General features: G+C 37.5%; 1 protein-coding gene across 1 annotated transcript in view; it reads right to left on the bottom strand.

Annotated features, from left to right (window-relative positions):
• The window catches only part of RNF17 (ring finger protein 17), a 197,419-nt gene that overhangs the window by 73,453 nt on the left and 107,931 nt on the right, over nucleotides 1-16,035 (bottom strand). The window contains exon 19 of the mRNA XM_054577471.1: nucleotides 15,356-15,476. Within this exon, the coding sequence (XP_054433446.1) occupies nucleotides 15,356-15,476 (121 nt within the window). The remainder of the gene's footprint in view (nucleotides 1-15,355; nucleotides 15,477-16,035) is intronic.

Below are 16,035 nucleotides of genomic sequence, written 5' to 3'. Positions count from 1 at the left end.
TTTACTGCTCATATCAGGGAAGCCAGATATAAAAATTCTATATACCACGAATGCTATTTCTAGAATCATATTCCTCTTTAATAGAACTATTTTTTAGTTTATTTCATCTTCCATTACCATTTATACCTATTATATCCTTTTCTACCTGTACATACCCTACTCCCCTCCATAATCACCACACTTTTTGTCCTTTTTCATTTTTGCTCCATGATTCCACTCCACACCCTGTCCCCAAACCAAGAGCTGGCAGCCTGCTCTCTATTTATGAGTCTATCACTGTTTTACTTGTAAGTTCAGTTTGTTCATTAGATTCCACATGAGTGAAATCATATGGTATCTGTCTTTCTCTGACTGGCTTATGCCAGAGTGTTCTCCAGGTCCACCCATGCTGTCACAAAGAGTAGAATTTTCTTTTTTTTAAACAGCCAAGTAGTATTCTATTGTGTAGGTATACCACAGCTATTTTATCCACCCTACTGATGGACACTTGGGGTGCTTTCAAACCTTGGCTATCGTATATAATGCTGCAATGGACATAATGGTATTTATATCCTTTTGAACTAGTGTTTCAGGTTTCTTCAGATAAATTCCCAGAAATAGAATCACTGGGTCATAAGGCAGTTCCACTGCTAATTTTTTGAAGTAAATGAACCCTGCTTTCCACAGTTCCTGCACCAATTTGCATTCCCATCAGCCCTGCATGAGATTACCCTTTTCTCCACATCCTTGCCAGCACATTGTTTGTTGATTTATTGATGACAACCATTCTAATAGATTTGAGGTGGTATCTCACTGTTTAATGTTCATTTCTCTCATTAGTGACATTGAGCAACTTTTTCATATGTCTATTGGTGATCTTGATTTCCTCTTTGGAGAAAGGTCTATTCAGGTCCTTTGTCCATTTTTTAACTGGATTGTATGGGGTTTTATTTGGTGTTGAATTTTATAAATTCCTTAAATTTTGGATATTAACTAACGCCTTATGAGATGTATTGGCAAATATATATTCTCCTATTCAGTGGGTCATCTTTTAATTTTATTGATGATTTCCCTTGCTGTGCAAAAATGCTTTAGTCTGATGTAGTCTCATTAGTTTATTTTTTTCTCTTGCATCCTTCACCTGAGGAGATCAGAAAATACTGCTACAAGCAATGTCCAAGATTTTACTGCCTGTTTTCTTCTAAGATTTTATGGTTTGGATTCTAACATTTAAGTCTTCAATTTAAAATTTACTCTTGTGTATGGCATTAAGAGGGTGGTCTAGTTTCATTTTTCTGCATACAACTGTCCAATTTTCCCAACACTATTTATTGAATAAACTATCTTTAGCCCACTGTATGTTTTTGCTTCCTCTGTCAAACATTAATTGACTATAAACTGTGGTTTTATTTCTGGGCCATTTTGTTTCATTGATCTATGGGTCTGTTTTTATGCCAGTACTGTGCTGTTTTGATTAATATGGCCTTGTTGTATCGTTTGATATTAGATAGTACGATTCCTCCTACATTCTTCTTTCTCAAGAAGAAAATTCCTGTGGCTATACAGGGATTTTTGTGGTTCCATGTAAATTTTTGGAATATTTATTCAAGTTCTCGAAAACACTTCATTGGTATATAAATAGGAGCTGCATTGAATCTATGGATTGCTTTGGGGAGTATGGATATTTTAATGATGTTAATTCTTCCTATCCATGCACACAGTATATACTTCTACTTATTTGTATCTTCTTCAATTTCTTTCTTCAGTATCTTACAATTTTCCAAGCACAGGTCTATTACATTCTTGGTTAAATTTATTCCTAGGTATCTTATTCTTTTTGAAGTGACTGTGAGTGGGATTGTTTTTTCCTAATTTCCCCTTCTGATAGTTCAGTATTGGCATATAAAAATGCAACTAATTTCTGGATATTAATTTTGTATCAGATACTTTATTGAATTCTTTGATCAGTTCTAGTAGTTTCTTCATGGAATCCTTAGGGTCTTCTACATACAGTATCATGTCATTTGCAAATAATGACAATTTAACTTCTTTCCACGTTAGATGCCTTTTATTTTGTCTGATTGCTTTGGCTTGGACTGCCAGTACTATATTGTATAGGAGAAGTGAAAGCAGACATCCCTGTCTTGTTCCTGATCTTAAGGAGAATACTCGTAGTTTTTGCCCATTGAGTATGATGCTGGCAGTGGGTTTGTCGTATATGGCCTTTATTATGTTGAGATGTGTTTCCTCTGTTCCCACTTTGCTGAGAGTTTGTATTAGAAGTGGGTGTTGGATTTCATCAAATGCTTTTTCTGTATCTATTCATAGGATCATGTGGTTTTTCTTCTTCATTTTGTTTACCATGTGTATCACATTTATTGATTTGTGAATATTGTACTGACTTTGCATCCTCAGACTATATCCCACTTGGTCATGGTGTATGATCTTTATGATGTATTGCTGTATTCATTTTGTTAATATTCTGTTGATGATTTTAGCACTATGTTCATCAGGTATACTGGCCTGTAATTTTTTCTTTTGTTTTTTTATTGTTGTTTAAGCACAGTTGTCTCCATTTCCTCCCCCAACCATTCCCCATGCCCCACCCATCCCAGCCTCCCACCCTCGATCCTACCCTCTTTGGCTTTGTCCATGTGTTCTTTACACATATTCCTTAATGACCCGCCTCCTACATACCCCCATTATCTTGCTCCCCCCTCCCCTCTGGTTACTGTCAGTTTTTTCTTTATTTCAATATCTCTGGTTATATTTTGTTTTATTGTTTGTTTTATTAGATTTCACTTACAGGTGAGATCATATGGTATTTGTTTTTCATGTGAAGCCTGGCTTATTTCACTTAGCGTAATGCTCTCCAGTTCCATTCATGCTGTCGTGAAAGGTACCAGTTGCTTTTTTCTTTCTTCTGCATAGTATTCCATTGTGTAACTGTACCATAGTTTTTTGATCCACTCATTTACTGAAGGGCACTTAGGTTGCTTCTAATACTTGGCTATTGTAAATTGTGCTGCTATGAACATTGGGATGCATAGATTCTTTTGATTTGGTGTTTAGGGATTCTTAGGGTATAAATCCAGCAGTGGAACTGCTTGGTCAAAAGGCAGTTCTGTTTTTAGTTTTATGAGGAAATTCCAACTGTTTTCCATAGTGGATGCACCAGTCTACATTCCCACCAACAGTGTATTAGGGCTCCCTTTTCTCCACAACCTTGCCAGCACTCGTTTGTTAATTCGGTTGTGATGGTCATTCTGACTGGTGTGAAGTGGTATCTATCTCATTGTGATTATAATTTGCATCTCTCTGATGGATAGTGATGCTGAGCATCCTTTCATATGTCTCTGGGCCCTGTGTATGTCTTCCTTGGAGAAGTGTCTGTTCAGGTCCTTTGCCCATTTTTTAATTGGGTTGTTTAGTCTTCCTGGAGTGGAGTTGTGTGAATTCTTTACATATTGTGGAGCTCAAACCCTTGTCTGAGGTTATCATTTGCAAATGATATGATTGGTTTCCTTTTCATTTTTGCTGATGTTTCCTTTAGCTGTGCAGAAGCTTTTAAATTCAATTAGGTCCTGTTGTTTATTCTTTTTAGTGTCTGTATCTGGTTTTGGAATTAGGATAATACAGGCAGGCCTCTTAAAATGAGCTTAAGAATCTTCCCTCTTCTTTGATTGTTTTTGAATAGTTAGAGAAGAAGTTTTCTTTTTGGAATGTTTGGTAAAATTCATCTGTGGAGGAATCAAGATGGTGGAGGAGTGAGTGGAAGTCACACTGACCCACTCCCAGGACCAACCTGGAATTACAACTAAATTGTGGAGAAATCACTTGGAACAAACAACTGAACAGTAGTGAGAGAGGAACCTTGTAGCCTCGGAGACAGAAGAATCAGCTTTAGCACAATCTAACTGGTAGGGAGAGTGGTACAGACCTGAGAAGGCAGGCGGGGTGCCCATGGGCAGCAGCACCAGAAGGATACTGAAACAGCCAGTAGGATCTCCCTGATAAGAGTGGAGTCTAAACCAAAAGCGGGGATCTCTAGCCCACAGCACCAGAGCCCAAAAAGTACACAGAAAACAGCCTCCTGCGAAAAGTGGCAGGGTTTCTCTCTGCCAGAGACAGGTGGCTGGAGACACAAAGAGCCTTCTAAAGGGTCAACACTAAATTTTTATTTGCAGACACTTACTCTGGTCTCTGGCAAAGCGTGGGGCAGAGTGGGCTAGAGAGGTCTGAGGAGAGACTGGGGAAGGAGGCTTTGGGGAGAGAACAGTGGGATCTTGGTGCTGATTCATCCCCCATGTGGCAACAGCCATCTTCCTCAGGCAGATCACACCCTCTGAGCGGCACCTGCGTCAAAGGACCGAATAGCCCCACCCCCAGGTGGGATTCCACCCCACCCAGTGCTGTCTAAGCTGCCTGCTGAGTGCAGAGTGGCAGCCACAGACAGTAGATCGCTGGCAACACTTGAGGAGAGACTGGGGATGGAGACTTTGTGGAGAGAATGGAGAGAGTAGCCAGTGGGATCCCAGTGCGGACTCCTCCCCCATACGCACCAGCATCAGAGGACCCAATAAGCTCACCCCCAGGAGTGACTCTGCCGCACCCTGAGCTAAGGCGGCCTGCTCAGTGCAGAGAGAATAGATTAACAGCTGCAGACAGCCACAAACAGTAGATTACTGGAATTCATGAACAAACTGCCTAAGGTCAGACAGGGTCAACAACTGACATTATCAGAGGCAGATCCAGAAAGTAGAAACAGTGGTCTCCAACCATAGAGGTTCACACCACAAAGTTAGGAAATAACACAGATCAATTTAAGAAGCAGAAGCAAAAGAGAAGAGTCTCACAAATAATGGGAAGACAAAGAAATATGCCCCACTCGAAGGGAAAGGAGGAATCCCCACAAAGAGAACTAAATGAAATAGAGGCAAGTAAACTTGCCCTAGATACTGAGTTCCAAACAACGGTTCTAAGGCAGCTCAATGAGCTCAGTGAGCTCAGAGAGAATTATGAAAAAGTACAGGGAAACTACGAGGAACGTACTGCAAACTATATCAGCATGAAAAAGGACATAGAAACTATCAATAAGAGACAAAAGGAAATGAAGAATACAATTTCTTAATTGAAGAATACAGCAGAAGGAAATCAGAAGCAGGCTAGATAAGCTGAGGACTGAATCAGCAAGCTGGAGGACAAGGTAGAAAAAAGCTCCCAGAAAGAGCAAGAAAATGAAAAAAAGACTCAAAAAGAATGAAGAGGAGCTGAGGGAAATGCAGGAAAACCTGAAACGCAATAATATCCAGATAATAGGGATACTAGAAGGAGAAGAGGAGGAGCAAGGAAAAGAAAACCTGTTGAAAAAGTAATGATGGGAAACTTCCCTAATTGGAGGAGAGAAAAAGTCACACAAGTCCAGGAAGCACAGAGGGTCCCATTCAAAAGGAACCCAAAGACGCCCACTCCAAGACACATCATCATTAAAATGCAAATATCAAAGACGAACAGAGAATCCTAAAGCAAGCAAGAGAGAAAGAGGTAGAAACATATAAGGGAGCCCCAATATGGCTAGCAGCTGACTTCTCAACAGAAACACTGCAAGCCAGAAGGGACTGGCAAGAAATATTCCAAGTCATGAAAAGCAAAGGCCTGCAACCAAGACTGCCCTATCCAGAAAGGCTCTCAGTTAAAATGGAAGGCAAAATAAGGAGTTTCCCAGACAAAAGAAGGCTAAAAGAATACACCTCCACCAAAGCAGCACTGCAATATATACTAAAGGGACTGCTTTAAGATGAAGAAGTTGTTTCTATGAATACCCAGTTCCTTTCCGAGTTGCCAATACTTGATATTACCAATATTTTTAATACTCATTAATCTTATTGTGACAATGATGTTATTTTAATTGTTATTTTATTATTTGTTGAAACTAAACCTGTTTTGGTATATTTCCTGCCTATTTCTTTTATTTAAAAAAAAGCTTTAAATGAGTTTTTGGTATTCTTTATCCATTTGTTGATTAAAGGTTTGTAGAACTTTTTTAAAAAAAAAACAACAAAAAAACCTATTAACCATGTTTTAGATGTGTTGCAAATACTTCTCTATTCCTTGTCCTTTAACTTTTTTTATATGTATATTACTATATAGTTAGGTGTTTACTATAGTCATATTGTCAATATTTACTTTATAGCTTCTGGGGTTGAATATTTTACTTCAGGTCATTAAAAATATTAGTTATATTTTCCATAAAACCGCTTAGATTCTACATATTGATTTTTAACTCACCTGAATATTTCTTGTATAATGTGTGGAATAGGGCTCTATATTTGTTTTATTTCAAGTAATAGTGGTCCATTCTCCTTATTTGTTGAATAAGCCTTATTTTATCCATTGATTTGAAATATTAACTTAATCATATATTGTTAGATATATATGTTTGTCTCTAGAATAGAGACATTCATTATATTTCATTGATCTACTTGATTATTTCTGTGCTGGTGTCATGTTGGTTTAATTGCTGAGACTTTATAAGGGTTTTAAATTTTTTAAATATTTTACAATTAACTTTGACATTTAAAAAAAATAAAGTGTATCAGCATTTAAGAAAGAATGAAAGAGAGAGAGATGGAACTCCTACCTTTTGTGACAACATGGATGAAACTGGAGAATACTGAGCTAAGTGAAATAAGCCAGTTGATGAAAGACAAATAGCATATGATCTCACTTATAAGTGGACTCTATTCAACAAAATAAACTAATGAACAAAATAAACCACAGGCACGGAAACATGGAACAGACTGAAGGTGACCAGAGGGGAGGGAGAAAGAGGACAATGGTGGAAAGAAGGGGAAGGGACTAGACAAAGAACATGTATGAATGACCCAAGGACATGGACAACAGAGTGGAATTGTTTGTGGGAGTTGGGGGGTAGGGGTAAGAAGGGTGGAGGGGGGTAAAGAGGTAAAAACTGAGACAACTGTAATAGAATAAACATGATTTATAAATTTAAAAAAAAGTAAAAAAAAAATTTACCTGTGGAGCCATCATGCCCAGGGCTTTTATTTGTTAGGTTTCATTAAATTACTGCTCCAATTTCACTAGTTGTAGTGTGTCTATTTAGGTTCTCTGATTCTTCATGATTTAGTTTTAGAAGATTGTATGTTTCTAAGTATTCATCCATTGCTGGGAGCCGTTCTGAGTGGTATCAAGGACTGTAGTCCTGCACTAGCTGGCGCCTGGGAGAGGCTCCATAAGTCTTGGCTGGAACACTAGTAATGAAGTCGATAGGCAGGACCCAATAATAGCTCTGAGGGCCCCCAGGGGAAATCAAGCCTGGAAGTACATTATACTCCTTAAAGCATGCTTTGTTTCTCCCTCAAGCTCTGTTAATCTTATACCAGATAACTAGCTCACAACTGGAAAGGAAATTTACAAAATTCCTGGACCCTGACCCAAATCCAGTTTGGCACCATTTTGTTTACTCATCTTGGACCCAAGAAATTCGGTGTGTTCCTGCCATTTGTCCTCTTCAAACGTCACCTATTCTCTGTAAACTTAAGATACAGATGTAATTAGATTACATATACATTCCTGATACCTATCCCCCACTGGTAACCCTCTCAATAAAAGCCACTGAGCATGGGGGATCGGGGCATTCTCCTTGAGAGAGAATCGCTTTCCCCTTTCCTTGACAGGCAAGTGGTGTCTGGAACGACTCTTTCTTCCATCTGTGGCAAATCTGAGGACTGTGCAGGCCAGAGCCCTGCAGGCCAGAGCCCCCCATAATCCATTTTGTTTGGGCTGTCCAATTTGTTGGTATATAGTTGTTTGTAATTTTTTTTTTTTTTTTTTTACAATTCTTTGTATTTCTTGGTGTCAGTTGTTACTTCTCTTTCATTTCTGATTTTATTTAATGGGGACTTCTCTTTTTTTCTTGGTCTGGTTAAAGCTTTGTCGATTAGTTTTCCTTTTTTTGTCAATCTTACTATCTTTTCTAAGAATCAGGTCTTGGAATATTTAACCCTTTGTATTGTTTCTTTCAACTATTTCATTTGTTTCTGCACTGATCTTGATTATTTCCTTCCTTCTACTCACATAGGGTTTTGTTTGTTGTCCTTTTTCAAGTTCTTTCATGTGTAAAGTTAGATTTATTTGAACTTTTTCTTGTTTTTGAGATAGGCCTGTGATGCTATGAATTTTCCTCATAGGACTGCTTTCCCTGAGTCCCACAGATTGTTGTGTCCTCATTTTCATTTGTTCAAGGTATCTGTTGATTTCCTCCATGATCTCATTGTTAAACCATTTATGTTTAACGACATGTATTTAGCTTCCATGTCTTTGTGTATTTTTCAGTTTTCGACTTGAAATTGATTTCTAGTTTCACAATGTTACTATCAGAGAAGATGCTTGATTGGTTTCAATCTTCTTAAATTTACTGAGATGTGTTTTGTATCCTAACTTGTGCTCTATCCTAAAAAATGTTTCCTGTGCACTTGAAAAGACTGTTATATTGTTTTGTGGTGAAATGCTGTGAAGATATCAATTAAATCCGTTTAATCTACTGTGTCATTTAAGGCCTCCATCTCCTGGTTGATTTTCTGACTAGAAGATCTATCCATTGAAGTAAATGGGATAGATCTTCAACAGAAGATCTATCCGTTGAAGTAAATCGGATGTAAAATAACAGTATTTCTGTCAATCTCTCCCTTTATTCCCATCAAGATTTGCTTTATATATTTAGCTGTTCCTATGTTGGGTACATAAATGTTTACTAGGGTTATATCCTCTTATTGGATTGTTCCCTTTATTATTCTGTAGTGTCCTTATTTGTCCCTTAATATATCATTGGTTTTAAAGTCTATTTTGTCTCATATTAGTAGGCTACTTCAGCTATTTTCCCATGTACATGAAATATCTATTTCCATCCCTTTACTTATATTCTGTCTGTATCTGTTGTTAAGATGGGGTTCTCTTGAAGAGAGCATATATACAAGTCTTATTTTCTTATCCATTCAGCTACCCTATGTTTTTTGAATGGAGCATTTAAGCCATTTACATTCAAAGTGATTACTGATAGATATTTATGGCCATATTTTTTAATGTATCTTCTTCCATTCCTCTTCCCGCCACGCCCCTCCCCCCGCCACCTCCCTTCCCTATCCTCCTCTTCCTTCTTCTTCAAGCAAGCCCTTTAACATTTGTTGCAATACTGGTTTGGTGAAAATAAACTTTAGCTTTTTCTTGTCTGGAGAGCAGTTTATTTCTCCTTCAATTATAAAAGATAGCCTTGCTGGGTAAAGTAGCCTTGGTTGTAGGTCCCTGCTTTTCATCACATTTCAGGCCAATCCCTTTTGGCCTGAAATTTTTCTGTTGAGAAATCAGATTACAGTCTTATGGGAGCTCTCCTATAGGTAACTAACTGCTTTTCTCTTGCAGCTTTTAAGAGTCTCTCCTAGTCTTTAATCTCTGCCATTTTAATTATGATGTATCTTGGTATGGGCCTTTTTTGAGTTCATCTTGTTTGAAGTCTCTGCACTTCCTGGGCTTGTCTTTTTCCTTCACCAGCTTAAGGAAATTTTTGGTCATTATTTCTTCAAATAGGTACTTGATCCCTTGCTCTAATTCTCCTTTGGTGTCCCAATGATGCAGGTATTATTATGCTTCATATTGTCCCAAATGTCCCTTACTTAAGCAGTCATCATTTTAAAAAAAAATTTTTTTTTGATGCTCTGATTGGGTGTTTTCTACCTTGTCTTATAAACTGCTGACTCAATACTCTGCTTCATCTAACTTACTGTTATATTCTTTCTAGTGTATTATTTATTTCAGATATTGGATTCTTTATTTCTGACTGGTCCTTTATTATGGTTTCTATGTCTTTTTCATGCTGCTGAGCATCCTTATAATCATTACTTTGAACTTGGTATCTGATCAATTGCTTTCCTCCATTTCACTCAGCTCTTCTTCTGATGAAATCTCTTATTCTTTCAGTTGGGGACTGTTTCTTTGTCTCCCCATTTTGGCTGCCTGTTTGTGTTTGTTTCTGTGTGTTAGGTAGATCTGCAAAGATTTTGGCATAGACCTATGTCAGAGGCTTCCTGTGACTAGCCCTGGAGCTACCAATGATCCATAGCATGGCTCCCTCTGCTGGGTCTGGGTGCATGCTGAATGGACCAAGCTGCATACCAATGCCAGCTTTTGCCAGCACTGGTCCTTGGGAAGGATCAGCTAAAGTGTCAAAGCTCCCAAAGGTCTGCCTTTGCTTTTAGGCTGCTAGGCTTAATTCCTGTAATAGCCTCCAACTGTACTCCTCAGCAGGGGTTAACCTCCACATGGTAGGGCAAGAGGATTCTTGTGAGTGGAGCTATTGCTTCCCCTCAGGCTGAGGCTGTATTGAGAGGATTTCTGTGGCCAAGAATCATGGCTTCTGCAGTATGGGGAATGGTTGAGCACAGGGACCCTGGTGGCTGACCCTTCAGCTATCACCCCAAAGACACCAACTCCAGACTCTCCTCACACAGCTCTACTCTGCTCTGCCTTCCCTCTGGGTAAGTGGCTGATAATGAAATTTTGTGCACTGGCTCTTTAAGAACATGACTGTGTTTCTAGACAGTTCTCCCTGGTGGACAGAAACACTGCTGCTTTCCCAGCTGGCTGCTATGTGGCTGCCTTTCCTGGTTCTGCAGCTTTAGGCTGGGGAGCCTGGATTGTGGTTTAAAATCCACATTTTTCAGAGGGATACCTCAGGCCCATTGATGTATCCCTCCGAACTTCAACTGTAGCCCTTGGGAGCCCAGCCAGCCCTCTTGCCATCTCCACACTTCCTACCAGTCCAGGTATGATGGCATGATTTCTTCTGTAAGGCTTCTCTCCATCTAGCCTTCAGTTGGTTATTCAGGATTATTTTCCTATAATTAAGTAGTAAGTCCAGTTTTGTCCTGAATGAGGATAGTGTAGCTTCCAGCTACTCTGCCGCCATCTTGGATGACAACAGAACTATTTGTTCAAAACAATTTCTTATATCAAAGTGAATAAATCTGGCTTTAATTTGCATTTCTCTGATAATTAGTGATGCTGAGCATCATTCCACCCCTACTGGCCATATGCATGTCTTCTTTTGAGAGGTGTCTATTTAGGTCCTTTACCATTTTAATTGGATTTTTTTTTTGGTGTTGAGTTTTGTAAGTTCTTTATAAATTTTGGACATTAACCCCTTATCAGATGTATCATCAAATATGTTCTTCCATTCAGTGGGTTGTCTTTTAATTTTGTGGATGATTTCCTTTGCTGTACAAAAACCCTTTTAATTTGATGTACCATTTTTTTCTTTTGTTTTTATGGCCTGAGAAGATATATATATAAAATTGCTACAAGAAATGTCTGTTATTTTATTATCTATGTTTTCTTCTAGGATTTTTATGGTTTTGAGTCTAAAATTAAAGTTTTTAATCCTTTTGAGTTTATTCTTGTGTGTGGTGTAAGACAGTGGGCTAGTTCCATTGTTTGGCTTGTATCTGTCTCATTTTCCCAAAACCATTTATTGAATAAACTACCTCTATTGACTATAAAGGTGTGGTTTTATTCCTAGGTTCTTTATTTTGTTCCACTGATCTATATATCTGTGTTTATGCCAGTACCATGTTATTCTGGTTAATACATCCTTGTTGTATAGTTTGATATTAGACCATGTGATTCCTCCAACTACATTAGTCTCTCTCAAGATTGCTGTTGCTTTGGGGTCTTTTGTGGTTCCATATAAATTTTTGGAATATTTGTTCTAATTCTGTGAAATACATTTTTGGTATCTTGATAGGACTTATGTTGAATCTATGGATTGCTTTGGGTAGTATGGACACTTTAATGATGTTAATTCTTCCTATCCATGAACACAGTATCGATTTCCTTCCACTTAATTTGTATCTTCAATTTCTTTTTGCAGTGTCTTATTTTCAAATACAGGCCTTTTATATTCTTGGTTAAATTTATTCCTAGGTATTTTATTCCTTTTGATGTGATTATGAATGGGACTGTTTTCATAATTTCCCCTTCTGATAGTTCATTGTTGGCATATAAAAATGCAACTGATTTCTGGATATTAATTTTGTATCTTGCTACTTTACTGAGCTCACATATCAGTCCTAGTAGTATTTTGGTGGAACCTTTAGGGTCCTCTACATACAGTATCATGTCATCTGCAAGTAATTATAGTTTTATATCTTTCTTTCTGATTTGGATGCTTTTTATTTCTTCTTCTTGTCTGGTTGCTATGTATAGGAGTCCTGTACTATATTGAAGAGTGGCAAAAACAGACATCCCAGTCTTGTTCCCAATCTTAAGGTGAAATCTTGTAGTTTTTATCCATTTAGTATGATGCTGGCAGTAGGTTTGTAATATATGACCTATATTATGTTGAGTACGTTTCCTCTCTATTGCCACTCGGCTGAACATTTTTATCGTAAATAGTTGTGAGATTTCATCAAATGTTTTTTCTGCATCAATTGATATGATCATGTGGTTTTTATCCTTCATTACAAACCATAATAAGATATCTCCTCACACCTTTTAGGATGGCTATCATCAATAAATCAATAAAAAGCAAGTGTTGGAGAGCATGTGGAGAAAGTGGAACCCTTGTGCACTGTTGGCATAATGCAGACTGGTCAGTTGTTGTGGAAAGCAGTATTCAGTTACCTCAAAAAATTAAAAAATTAAACTGCTTTATGACCCAGAGATTCAACTTCTGGGAATTTATCCAAAGAAACTTGACACAATAGCTTGAAAGAATATGAGGTCTGTCTAGAAGGTATCCAGCCACATAACATGAAAAAGAGAGTCATTTATTGAAGAAGGTACAGGAAACATTGCACATAGGACAATGATGCCTCAGTACCCTTCAAAGTAGGCACCTTGGTACCTCACACAGTTCTTCCAATCACCACCAGCTGCCCTGTTGTATTATCCTGAATCTCATCGAAGGTCTGAAATCTCTTCCCTTTGAAGGTGATTTTAGTTTTGGGAAAAGCCAGAAGTCACAGGTCACCAAACATGGGCTGTCAGGGGACTGAGTCACCTGGGTGATTTGATGTTTTGCCAAAAAACTCTGCACAAGATGTGATGCAAGAGCGGGAATGTTGTGATAAAGCTTCCAATCACCAGTTCCCCATAGTTGTGACCTTCAGAATCATCTGGATAGTTTCCACAGAGAAATATTCAAGCTTAACACAAAATTTGATGCAGATCATTACTCACTTAGTGTTTTTGAATATGATGGCCACACTGTATACATGCTTACTCGGTGGTGTCTACTGCCTCCATTGACTAATACAGTGAGGCTGTCATTGTTCACACATATATTCCAGTCCACTCTGCATGGCTGCCAGGTTACATCATTGTCACGCAAACTATTCTCCTTATGTTAACAATGGCTGGACTTTTTCTGGACAGACCTTGTATATGCACCTTTGTGTTCGCTGCAGCATTATTTACAATAGCCATGATATTGAAGCAGCCCAAGTGTCTGTAAGTAGATGAGTGGATAAAACAACTATGGTCCATCTACACCTTGGAATATGACTTGGTCATAAAAAAGAAAACTTTACCCTTTGCTACAGCATGGATGGACCTGGAGAACATCATGCTAAGTGTTATAAGCCAGTCAGAGAAAGACAATTACCATATGATTTCACTCATACGTGTTATCTATGAACAATCTGAATTAATAATGAAAACAGAAACAGTCATAAGAGAGTAAGTAGACTGATGGATTTGGGGATGGGGTTGGGCGGGCATGGAGGATCAAGCCAAAAAGAAAAAAAACTCATGGACATGAAAAACAGGGTAGTGATTGCGGGGCAAATGGGATGGGCAGAGGTGGAAAAGGATATAGGGGGATGATAAATTATAATGGAAAAAATACAATAAGAAATCAATCAATTAAATTAAAAAATGAATAAGTAATCATATATGTCATGATTTCTAGGTTATGTTACCTGGAATACTTGATCTCTAAGCTTCAGTTTCCTCACTGTAAAACAGGCTAATAATCTGTTTCAATGGTTCAGTTCACTTAATGGTAATATGATAAAAGTGAAAAAATGGAAGTAAAAATTACCCTTTAAAATCCACTAAATCAACCCTAAGCAAACACAGTCTTGTTTATCCTGCAACAATACTCATTAAAACCAGCACAGCCAATATCAATCATAGCTTTGTAACCCATCAAGACCTCAGATAAGTAACAGATCCCCAATCCCCCTATCCATATCCCTTTGATTCAGATGTGTTTCAAAATTGTACAAATTGAGGAAAATTTCATACTGCATAGTATCCCAGCAGATTCTGAGGCACCATCCCACAAACAAGCATTATTGTGAACTGGAATTTACACAGGTCCTCCAATAATGCCATTTTACTATAGTATTGATGAGATGTCATAGGAAGTTAATTCATTTACATCAATCAGCTTATAGTAATATTGGTTTCATTACACATAGTTTGGTTTAAAGTCTCAGAACCTATTGATGATGTTAAGTGAGGACTGACTGTGTGATTATTCATTGTGAAGGAGACAAGGACTATGTGTATGTACTAATATATACCCACGTGTTGATTCAGATCAGGTTTTGCCATTAAACTGTTGATTTTCACAACTTGTTGGGTTACAAAATTGTTGGCTAGTGTCAGTCTATGTCTCAGACCCAAAGTATTCTGAAACAGAAGTAACTTTTTTCAAAATATGCTGAGAGCCTACTGTTCAATTCACGTAAGTCAAATGAAATGGAACGACAAAGAAAAACTATTTACCAGTTATGTCCCACCTCCCTTTACTTTCCTGCAAACTAAACGTTGATATCTGTGACTGCAAAATCAGGGACAGAATTCTAGCAAAAATGCAAACAGATATAAGAGAAGCTAATTCCTAACTTTAGGACTTGCATGAGGCTATGTTAACGATGACTTGATATTTAGTAGTAATTTTTGCCTTGTGTGCTGATTTAAGACCCTAGACACTAAAACCTGAAGATACAGGGGTGTCCAACCTTTTGGTGTCTCTGGGCCACACTTGAAGAAGAGTTGTCTTGGGCCACGCATCAAACACACAAACACTAACAAAAACTGATGAGCAAAAAAAGGTTTTAAGTAAATTTACTATTTTGTGTTGAGCCACATTCATAGCCATTCTGGGCCACATGCAGCCTGTGGGTTGGACACCCCTGCTAGACGATACTACTCCACTTTAACTTATTTCAATAAAAGTTATCTGCACTACTCTTATTGATGACACACTGAATTTATTATAAGATTTGGTGAATGTTATTCTTATTTAAAATTATGTATGATCACAGAGCAAAAAATAAAAATGAAAATAGCTTACTAATGACTGAACATGTCATAAATTTATCTTGAGTTTTTTCTTCAAATTTTTCTTTAGCTTTTTTTGACCACTGCAAAGTCCCTTTACATGGTTCGATATAGGCCAGCTTACATTTAATTGCCTGTGTCAAACAAAATTGCACCATTAGGAAAGTGAAATTAATCTCTAGTTATTTTAGAATTCAAGTTTTATGTTAAGTGTGTTCAAACTAAACTTTGTGTTTGAATTTAATACATATTCAGAAAATAAATATGCATGATGTCTACAACATTACTTTATAAATGCAAGCAACTGGAATCAACAGGGTATTTGATTAAATGAACTATTGTACACTTAGATAATGGAATAACAAGCATCCATTAAAAGAATTACAGACCTTTATGCTACATTGTTAAATGAGAAAAACAGGTTATAGGACTATAATGTATTCTAATCCCGTAAGTGTTTAAAAAAACCCCAAACAACAACACAGACAATGAATCTTACAAGTATGTATCTCAAAAAATATTAAATAATTGAGTGATTCCCCGCATTTTGCTTATCTATATTTTCAAGTTTTTCCCCCTATAACTTTCTACCCATATATAAAATGAAAAATACTGCTCAATAGCAATTTAGAGGATTCCAGGAGAAGGATAAATGTTTTCCTCATTCATCAAGACATTTCTCTTTCTCTTGCA

The sequence above is a fragment of the Pteronotus mesoamericanus genome, unplaced genomic scaffold (assembly GCF_021234165.1).
Source record: "Pteronotus mesoamericanus isolate MK-2021 breed Mesoamerican mustached bat unplaced genomic scaffold, CSHL_Meso_final contig_433, whole genome shotgun sequence".
In the NCBI taxonomy this organism is placed as follows: domain Eukaryota; kingdom Metazoa; phylum Chordata; class Mammalia; order Chiroptera; family Mormoopidae; genus Pteronotus; species Pteronotus mesoamericanus.
Note: the sequence above shows the minus strand (reverse complement) of the source record. Positions and strands in the feature narration are given on the sequence as shown.